At 42.3% G+C, this 10,701-nt stretch overlaps 1 protein-coding gene across 2 annotated transcripts in view; it reads left to right on the top strand.

Moving 5' to 3' along the window:
* emp2 (epithelial membrane protein 2) overlaps positions 1-9,022 on the top strand; it is a 19,468-nt gene extending 10,446 nt beyond the window's left edge. Inside the window, exons 1-5 of one of the 2 annotated variants that reach the window (XM_084071788.1) lie at positions 1,536-1,601; positions 4,430-4,720; positions 4,886-4,994; positions 5,975-6,115; positions 6,293-9,022. In XM_084071788.1, coding sequence (XP_083927914.1) covers positions 4,643-4,720; positions 4,886-4,994; positions 5,975-6,115; positions 6,293-6,462 — 498 coding nt within the window. In that variant the 5' untranslated portion in view covers positions 1,536-1,601; positions 4,430-4,642 and the 3' untranslated portion in view covers positions 6,463-9,022. Of the gene's footprint in view, positions 1-1,535; positions 1,602-4,429; positions 4,721-4,885; positions 4,995-5,974; positions 6,116-6,292 lie in introns of those variants that run through there. The other variant, XM_084071787.1, reaches the window with a different exon arrangement.
* Positions 9,023-10,701: the final 1,679 nt, after the last annotated feature.

Below are 10,701 nucleotides of genomic sequence, written 5' to 3'. Positions count from 1 at the left end.
GTGTGTGTGTGTGTGTGTGTGTGTGTGTGTGTGTGTGTGTGTGTGTGTTGGTGTGTGCGTGCATAGGGTCACGTTGTATGTGTGTGCGCATGTCTGTTGTGATGTATAATGTGTGAATATCTGTGAAATATCCATTATGCATACCAGACCATGGCGGCACATGTGTGCCATGTACAGCATATGCCATGCATGTGGTTTTGATTGAGACTGCATGTGTTTTGTGTGTGTGTGTGTGTGTGTGTGTGTGTGTGTGTGTGTGTGTGTGTGTGTGTGTGTGTGTGTGTGTGTGTGTGTGTGTGTGTGTGTGTGTGTGTGTGTGTGTGTGTGTGTATGATATATTCTTCTATGTGTAGGCATAAGTGTATGTATGTGCTAACCACGTCTTTGTGTGACAGTGTGTGTGTGCGCGTGTGTGTGTGTGTGTGTGTGTGTGTGTGTGTGTGTGTGTGTGTGTGTGTGTGTGTGTGTGTGTGTGTGTGTGTGTGTGTGTGTGTGCAGCTGTTGTCTGGTGTCAGAGGTGTATATCGATGATTTCACACTGAGCTGAACCCCCATGAGCCATAGAACTTCATTCCCAGGAATCCCTGAGAGCCCTGTGATTAGGTCACAAAGAGACATGCAGACAGACATGCAGACAGACATGCAAACAGACATGCAGACAGACATGCAGACAGACAGACAGGCAGACAGACAGACAGGCAGACAGACAGGCAGACAGACAGACAGACAGACAGGCAGGGAAACAGACAGAGAGACAGACAGGGAGACAGACAGGGAGATAGACAGGGAGACAGGCAAACAGACAAAGAGGAAAGACTGAGAGCTTGAGAGAGGGAAAGGAGAGAGATAGAGAATATCTTTAATGTCAGTTTTGAGCATGAATGACTTACAGAACACGAGTAATCACACATCCACACACACCTGGGAACGCACGCACGCACGCACGCACGCACGCACGCACGCACGCACGCACGCACAGTGTCCATTTTTGTATGTGTATTTGTGTAGTGTGTGTGTTCTCTCTCATGTTTTCTTCTTCTCTCCTCCTTCCTCTCCCGCCGTCAGTGGGTTTCCCTTCTTTCTCTCCACCTCCGTCTCCTCCCTCGCTCCTCCCCCTTTCTTTTGGCAATGCAACAGGAGGGCAGCTGCAGACAGAATCAGATCCAGTATGTTCCTACAGTATGTCAGATGGGTCACAATGTAGATGCGATGTGTCTGTGTGTGTCTGCGTTTAGATGCATTGTACTTTTGTCACACAACTTCGGTGTACGACAAAGTACAAATCGGGCTACAAAGCTGTGACATTCCTTTTGTTTCTCCGAGTGAGTTTTGACAACTTAAAACGAAAACACACTCGGTCCTAGGGTCAGGAAGCAAGGATACAAGTTCATGGCCACCCCTTGAGATTTGATTGGCTGCCACAGATGCCACCCCAGAAACGCAGTGATGAGGAAATGTTATGACTGGCTGATGGTCAAGGAATTTCAAGCACCGTTTCTCAACCGGTGGAATTGGGGACCCAAAAGTGGGTCACAGCACAGGATGCTGTGGCAAGGTCACGATTGCAACACAGCTCTTTAAACGGCTAAGCCATTTAAAGAGTATGTACTGGGTTTTTTTTTTATTGCAAAAAATATCAGATATTCAAGCTCACAACACCTCGCGATATGAGCTTATAGATTGGCTCTTTTGTCACTGTGACACCGGTGTGCAATGAAATATAAAATAGGTCAAGTAGTTAACCTCCATGGTATGAGTTGTTTGTCATCATTTTCATAATTATAACAATTGTAAGATGAAAAAGTATTGAAAGTGTACTCTGGAGCCAGTTTGAGACTTTCAGCATTTTCAGAGGACTGTGTTCAATAAGGAACTGAAACTATGATGTGAATTGTAACATGCTGTAGGGCCGTATCATGAAGCAATGTTTTCTGTGTAACTAACTTACTGAATGTGTTTCGCTTCACCCCCCCCTCATTCTCTTACAGTAATATTTCTCTCTGTCTCTGTCTCTGTCTCTTGTTCTCTCATTCCCTCCTCCCCATCCCCCACTCCAGACAGGGGCTGGCCTATCCCTTGGCACACCCCACAGCCAAATGTTACACACACACACACACACACACACACACACACACACACACACACACACACACACACACACACACACACACACACACACACACACACACACACACACACACAGTTTGGAGAGTGTTGCTTCCTGTCGGTGGGGCGAGGCTGTTTTTACTGCGACTCCGTTTTGGCGGAGAGGCCTAATTCCTTTGCTGTCTGGCAGTGTGTGTGTGTGTGTGTGTGTGTGTGTGTGTGTGTGTGTGTGTGTGTGTGTGTGTGTGTGCGTGTTCGTGCACGTGTGTGCAATCCTGCATGTGTGCGTGTATACGTACGTGTGTGTGTTCCTCCACTCAGGCTTTTTAATGTGTATCTTTGCCTACTCAGCTATTAAAGCCTTTAGATTCTAAAGTAGACAGTATTTGTTCCCATAAATTTGATGTGACTAGGAAATAGTTGTATGTCGTCATATGAAATATGACACACTGAAATATGTATACACTATAAACGCCTTGAAATGTAATGTTTTTGCAGATTTCAGTCATATCACTTGGCACTAGTAGGGCATGGCCACCAATTGGCACCAATACAGTACCCACAAACAATGGATCAGGACCCATTTGTATCGGTCGTGGATACATTTGTATGGGTCGCGAGTAAATATATATATATTTTCCGTTCCCTATATTTAAGATTTAAAAAAAGAAAAATTGTTTCATAAATATTCAAACATTAAATAAACTTTTAACCACCGCGCTCTGACTCCCCTGGTGCGTTATCCTCTTAAAACATAACGGCAAGTGAAGGATCACACTTTTATTTTTACATATGCCTTAGAAGTGGAAACAAACGCTTCTTGGATAGAATATCTAAGAAATTGCATATATTTAAAAACCTTTAAAGAAGTATAGTGAAAATACACGCTGTACAGAATTTATTTTGGGTCTCCACCTAAAATGTTTCGGAACCACTGATGAAGATACATTGTTGTAAGTTGTAAAGTTTCTACGAACCAACATCATTGTGTCATGAAATAACAGCGTGGCAGAGCTTCTGTGTTCTTCCTAAGACATGCAAATAATCAACTCCTTCTGTCATTAACTCTCACCCTCCAATCGCTGTAAGTATTCTACTCCCACATAAACTGAACTTGTGTATACAACACACACACACACACACACACACACACACACACACACACACACACACACACACACACACACACACACACACACACACACACACACACACACACACACACACACACACACACGGCTAGATACACACTCACATTAACATGTAAGCAGCATTTTGTGTAATTCGAGGCGGTATCATAATGTAAATATTTCCCTGGCTTTATCATTATCCTGCCAGTTTTCTTTTGTTTTGAAATATTTTGGTAATTGGTTGCAGATGTAAGCATTGTAGTGGATGGGTCTGGGAATTCCGTCTGAAATGCCCATATAGCATTGCCCCTCCTCCATGGGTTTGAACTCCCCCAGTCTGGATTGAGATGGGAAAGAGAAACACACAGCCCTTTATTTCAGTGGTTCTCAACTGGTTTCACCGTAGGAACTTGGCTTTTTTTTATTGTGCATTTATAAATTTGCTTATGAAATCACAATACAAACACAATGCTATACGATGATAGCTCTTACTGAAGGTTTAACTCTGCTTAATTTTGAGGGTTGGGGCAATTGTGATGCAGCACTGCAGCAAACACTCATGATCATGACGTTGTTTTCTTTTTCTTCAGTCGGGGACATTTTCTGTGACACATTCATGGTGTGCATTTGTTTTACGTCAGTGATACTAAAGCACTGTCTTTTTTGCATCTTGTGCCAAACATCTGTGTTACGTCCCCATCTAGGGGAAAAAGGGATGCAACATAAAATGCACTTTAACAAAATCATAAATGACACATGGAGCAACTCAGAGATAAATATAGTCGTCCAAAATCTAGCCTTGGTTTGACCACTAACCTAACAAACACAAAGCATACATATTCTCTACTGTAATCGAACAAAACAGAATTTATAAAAGCTGGCTTCCATGGCCCAGTGCTTTCACATTCAATTACTAGAGGACTAAAACATACTAACTAATACAAAGAACAAAGCAGGGTCCATGAAGGTGGACAGCATAACTGCAAATGCTACCAGAGACCACAGGTGTTCACAGATCTTAAATAGTCTTCTCCACCCAATAAATGGAAGCAGTGGTGATTGGCAGTCAGCAATCAGGTGATGGTCAGCACCTGGAAGTGAACACTCATACTCACACACAATCCCGTACATATACTGACACAAACCCACACACACAATCACACAGTACTAACACGTAACAATCTGTCCTCCAGCATGCTCAGCCAGCAACCATCCTGTTGACCATCCACCCTGCCCTCCTCTCAACCAGTCATCCAACAACAAGACACTCAGCCGCACGACGGGTCAGACGCTCAGCCAGCCAGACAGACACACAGCTAATTAAGCAGCCTGCAGAGAGACCCAGTTGCTCAGGAAGCAGTGTACAAGTACCAGTCAAACATTCAGTCTAACTCAGAAGGACAGCCATGTTGATCGTCTTAGCCTTCATCATCCTCTTCCATGTGGCCTCAGCTGTCCTGCTCTTCGTTGCCACCATATACAATGTGAGTACATGTACGAATACAGCCTATCGTGGTGGACATGAAGGGTTTCTCTGAATGTACAGCTCTTTTTGAATAGTTTTTGGATACATGTTTTAATACAATTATTGAGATGTTTTGATGATTTTCTTTCTGTTCCCCATCTCTGTCTGTCTGTCTGTGTTGTAGGCGTGGTGGGTGGTGTCACCACCTGGATTCGATGTGATCTATTCTGACCTGTGGTACTCCTGCAATGCCACGTGCTACCCTGTGGAGAAGAGCCACACAGCTGATGCAGGTAACATGCACAAATCAAGCATACACACGCACACACGCACACACACACGCACGCACGCACGCACGCACGCACGCACGCACGCACGCACACACACACACACACACACACACACACACACACACACACACACACACACACACACACACACACACACACACACACACACACACACACACACACACACACACACACACACACACACACACACACACAGAGTAGCGCACAGCAAGAGAAAGGAGGGGTTAAAGCATGGGAATTATTCTACATATTCTCTCAAGATATGGGTGCCTGTATATACAGTTCTGTGTGTTTTAGTGAAAGAGTGTCTATGTGACAAATACATTGCTGTTTTCTTTTCCTCTTTTCCTCTACCTCTACACCTCCTGGATAGCTTTGACTAAAGGCAGGTACACACTGCAGGATATTTGGTCCGATTATGCTGTCCGAGACCTTTTTTGGCGCTCGCCGACAAAACCTCCCGATCTGACGGAGATCGGCCTTTGATCGGCGAGATAATGCTCGCTGTGTGTGAAAGGCTCAGCAAGACGATCTGGCCTGACTCTGGACAGCATCCTAGTGAACTATCCTACAGTGTGTAATCCCTGGTCGGGGATCAATCTATAGGGTGAAAACCACAACGATATATGATAGCCGATTTCAAGAAATAAACTCCTGTAGTGTGAAATGCTTAACGATCAGACGACCCCCGACCACTTTAAAAGTCCTACAGTGTGTACCTGCCCTTTAGTGTACCGTTTCTCAACATCATGTCTGGGGACCACCATGGGTCCAAATGGACCCTTACACGTGTCTATTTTACAGTGCAGATTGGGGTCCCAGAGATTAGTTCCAGTCAGTACAGTACTGTTTGTCAGTCTGTTGGTAGCTCTAATGCGACTGAATATTGTACACAAGGTAGAGTCAATACGTTTATAAGTAAGATTGACTATGTATGTTACTGTGTGTGTTTGTGTTTCCAGCCTACCTCCAGGCGGTCCAGGCCACCATGATCCTCGCCACCATCCTGTGTTGTGTCGGCTTCTTTGTGTTCATTCTCCAGCTCTTCAGATTGAAACAAGGAGAGAGATTTGTCTTCACTGCTATCATCCAGATACTGGCCTGTATGTAATCCACGCACGCACGCACGCACGCACGCACGCACGCGCCCAGCTGCATCAATACTCAAACAAGAGAATCATTCCACATTCTCTGTTTGTTCTAGGAGTTTTATCTCACATGACCCAATTACAATCATCCCTCTTATATAGTATATGTTTTTACCTCTCCTCTCCTCCCAGCTCTGTGTGTGATGATCGCGGCGTCCATCTACACGGCGGAGAGGGACAGCTTTCACGTGGACAGTATTAAGAAGGGCTCCTACGGTGCCTCCTACATCCTGGCGTGGGTCAGCTTCCCCATGACTCTGATCAGCGGCCTCATGTACCTGGTGCTCAGGAAGCGTAAATAGACACAGGATGTTGGGGCTGTGGTGGGCGGGGCTTGCTCTAAATGTGTTTGATGTACAGGTCAGGTGTTCATCACAAACGTACGCGCACCTGGACTCTTCATCTCTATCTCTCTCCCTCTCTCTCACACACGCAGGCAGGAGCACACACACACACACACACACACACACACACTCACACAGGATTTCATCTCAGTCCGATGCTGCCACCTAGTGTCAATATCACCAAATAGCACAAACCACCAGGTTCATGAACTGATCCAACATTTATGTGGATTTTTGTAAGTTCATGAAGCCTGTGCACATTATTCCTCTATTAACTACAAACACACACACACACACACACACACACACACACACACACACACACACACACACACACACACACACACACACACACACACACACACACACACACACACACACACACACACACACACACACACACACACACACACACACACCAGTCACATCAGTCCCCAGCCATCGTACCTCCAACCATCTTCATCTGACGCCTGCTCCTCTCTCCTCCTTTTCCTCTCAGCACAGGACGTGAGCTTTGTTCCAACATACGGATTATTCTCCTCTCCTTGTCTCCTGCTTCCTTGCATCTCACTTATAGGAAGGAACCGGTTCTTAATCAGTGCCAATGAACGGAAAGAGTTAAAGGAGGCAAGGAAGGAGACATGCCTTATTGGGATCCATCCCAGGACTTTCCATTGGGTCCATTCTGTTTTCTTTTTTTTTGTTTTAAGTGAAGCTAAAGACAAAGGAATTTATTTTGTACATATTCACTTTGTATGTATAGTTCAAGTAAATGGCAACAAAAAGAAAACATATTGCTGGAAAAAATGAAATAATAAAAAAAATTTACTCTTATGTTAACCACGTAGAATAAAGGAAGTGTAATGAAGTTGTAGTAGTGATTATAATATGTAGGATTTTAACACTTTTTGTTTGTTTGCTTTTATCATGTTGCTGACTATTGTGTTTTAATGGTGACAATGACTCTGTGGTGTGCTGTGACGTTTGGGATTTAAAAGAAGAAGAAATAGAACGTGAAATCAGAATAAAAAGAAGAGACGTGATTTTTTTTTTTTTTATCGTGTTCAAGGCTTCACTGAAAAACAATGAAAGTTATTTATTGTTTGAAACCACTATAAGAGTCTTTAAGGCGTTGTGTGTGAAGTACTGAAGTGACACATCCTTAGCTCTGAAAGTGTCATCAGAACCTCTTTGTGACTGTGTATAGTGTTTCTCTCTGTGGCCAGGATGCTGTTTCATTTGGAGAACACCAACAATAACCACACCCATGACAGTACTCTATGTTCATGTATGTCTGATAGAACTAACATCTGTGTGCTGCCACTTCCATCCAATTTATGAATCCACATTGCAGCTGCATTTACACCGTGACAGAAAATCTGATGTTGTACCCTTGATGGGAAAGATCTGATCTCATGGCCAACTAAAGAATACAAAAACGATCCACGAGTCAGTGCTGTGTCAAAACACGCCTAAAATATTCACATGCATTCTTCAAAACATACGCAAATAAGACATTTGTGAAAATATATTTTGGACTCTTTAGATTTCGAAGTTCACCAATATATATACTGTATATTTCACATATATGTTGGCTACTCAAATATTTTCTCTAAAATATACAGTATATAATTAATATCTACATTGCAGAGCCTGAATTCAACGCTCTGCCTCTTTTGGCTTGACCTGGCAGATTCTAGAATCAACCCTGTTTCTAGACAACATGTAACGTAGGCATGAAGCTAGATTCTGAGGCTAGTTGAGTACTTCGGTCTACACTGTACTGGGTTGATTTTTAGGTTGGAGTCCATGACCAGTTTGACCACAGGGATAGGATGGGCATGGTCATTATTGGAACGCTAACTGGTAAGCGTTCCAATAATGACTATTAAAAGATTGATGGTGTTTTAGTTTTTTGCTATCTACAGTAATAATGATACTTGAATAATGATCAAAACAACGCAGAAGGTCGAGGATTCTGTTGAGGGACAGATCGATCCTCTATTTGTGTGAAGATGAATTTCTAATTACAATTTACAAAGTGAACAGAAACCAAAGCAGTTGTTTGTGAGTTATTATGCTCCTATTGGTTTGAGTTAGAACATGTTTTTGAATAATAGCTGTGAGTCTTTGCCTGTAGTAGTACAACAGTACAGTACATACATACAGTAGGTGCACACAGTGGAATCATACTGGCTCTAAATCAATTCAAGCCAAATAGATCCTTAGTTTTAATGTAAAACTGTATTGATAATGATTTATTCTTTGAAATGTCTCTTTTTTTTCAGTTGATATAATGCTTCATGAAGGCTTAATTCCACAGGACACTGCATCAGTCTCACTTTGCTGTTCATTGGAGACTTGTTTAGATGGACAGTGTTAATTTTGGTCAATAAAAATTGTATCTATCTCTGTAGGCTATTTGACTATTGTAAGATGTAAGTGGCAAACTCCAAATGACAAGAAAAGTGGATTGATATTATCAGCTGGTAATGACATCTATTTTCCATGAAATGAACACAGATGTATTACATTTTCCTGCTTTGTGTAAAATGACAGCAAACATGAGAGCAGGAAGTGAAGACATGGTTGTCAGCTTGCTTCATTAAATGTAATGGTTATCTAGCTACACCCTGTGGACTTATAGAAAACGACATCTTCCTTGTTTTTCTTTTCTTTTTGTATGAACTAGATTTGAACATGGATGTGAACCACACAATGCATTGTGCTGCATTATGGAAACCGATATCAAACATTACCTACAATTGCCTCAACCTTTAAACTAATGTGATGTTGATTCTGCCTTGGTGTCAGAGCTATGATGAGGGTACATTCTAGAATAGATTCTGGAGCATAGAAGCATATGACACAGAAACCAACCATGCAGTCTTTTCTGTTCATTCAAATGGAAACGATCACACACCCACATACCTGTTGTCTCAATAAATGTATTTTATGAAAAGAAAGTGTCTTTGAGGATTGTTCATGGTCTCTAGACCCTTGTTTTACACAATAAAAACAATCAAAGCTACAAACTGTGAATACTATAGCCCCTATAAAGACTGTGTGGTAACTGTGTTTCAAAACAGCTCAAATAAACTCTTCCCCTCTCCTAAGGAACTTCCTACTGTCTCCTCATGCCTGGGTGCAGCACCTCACAAAAGATTAAAAGTCTCAAACATTAAAGTGTTTCTTACTTTTTGCACAGGTACAGATTGTCATAATGACCAATCAGCTGAAACACAAGAAGTCATCTTCCGTTGGAAAATCAGTGAGCATGGTCTACAAGCTCACAACAAGTGCTCATGTGGCATTGAGTCACTTCTTTTGGGCTCGTTCTCATAGACCTGGTTGCTTATTTCTCACAGAACAGGACAGGACAGGACAGGACTATTGATTGATTGATTGATTGAATACTTTATTAGCAGTTTACCAAAAAAAAGCACAGGAAACTAGGTACAGTTCAAACAGTTCGAGGGGGGGGGGGGGGCTAGGCTTTGACTTTTGGGACCAGTCGAAATTTACAGAAGGGTCCCTGGAGGAAAATAGGGGAGGGTCATGCCTTTCTAATTGTAAAGTCCAAGGGAGGGTCAGCTAATTTTACTTTGAATCCAAGGGAGGGTCATGCAATTTTGAATTAATAAAATAGTCCGTTTTTAATATACATTTTTAGTTCTCTATTTCAAATGATACAAAAGATTCAATTCCAGTAACACCTTGGTCTATTTAGAATCAATGACAGTTGTTAACAAGCCATCAACACAGCAAGTGTGAACGACCCAGTCAAATCTATTCAGCGTCTTAACGATGGTGGTTGAACAATTAAGCAACACTTCAACAGGTGTTAGGCATATTAGAGAGATGCATTATTCCAACACAGATATCCTCTTTTAAGTGTGTTTTTGTTGCTCATAGAATTACATACACCAGGTAGGTTACAATAACCAATTTATAACTGGATATTCATAATCATTTGAAGTAATTAGCATGTGATTAATTTGGATCTATATGGACAGTTGTGCATAGATGCCAGCCTAGCTCCACAAGAGAATATCGGACCATAATTGATAGCCTAATTGTTAAGACTTAGGCAGGGGCCATTTTCGAATTGCACAACTACAAGCAAGCACATGCGTTTGATATGGGCACATGATGTCCAAATAAAGCCTGTATTTACCTTGATGTACTAAAACCAGG

The sequence above is a fragment of the Gymnoscopelus microlampas genome (assembly GCF_963454915.1).
Source record: "Gymnoscopelus microlampas genome assembly, chromosome: 11".
NCBI lineage: Eukaryota > Metazoa > Chordata > Actinopteri > Myctophiformes > Myctophidae > Gymnoscopelus > Gymnoscopelus microlampas.
The sequence above is the reverse complement of the archived record's forward strand: the minus strand, read 5'-3'. Positions and strand labels throughout refer to the sequence as shown.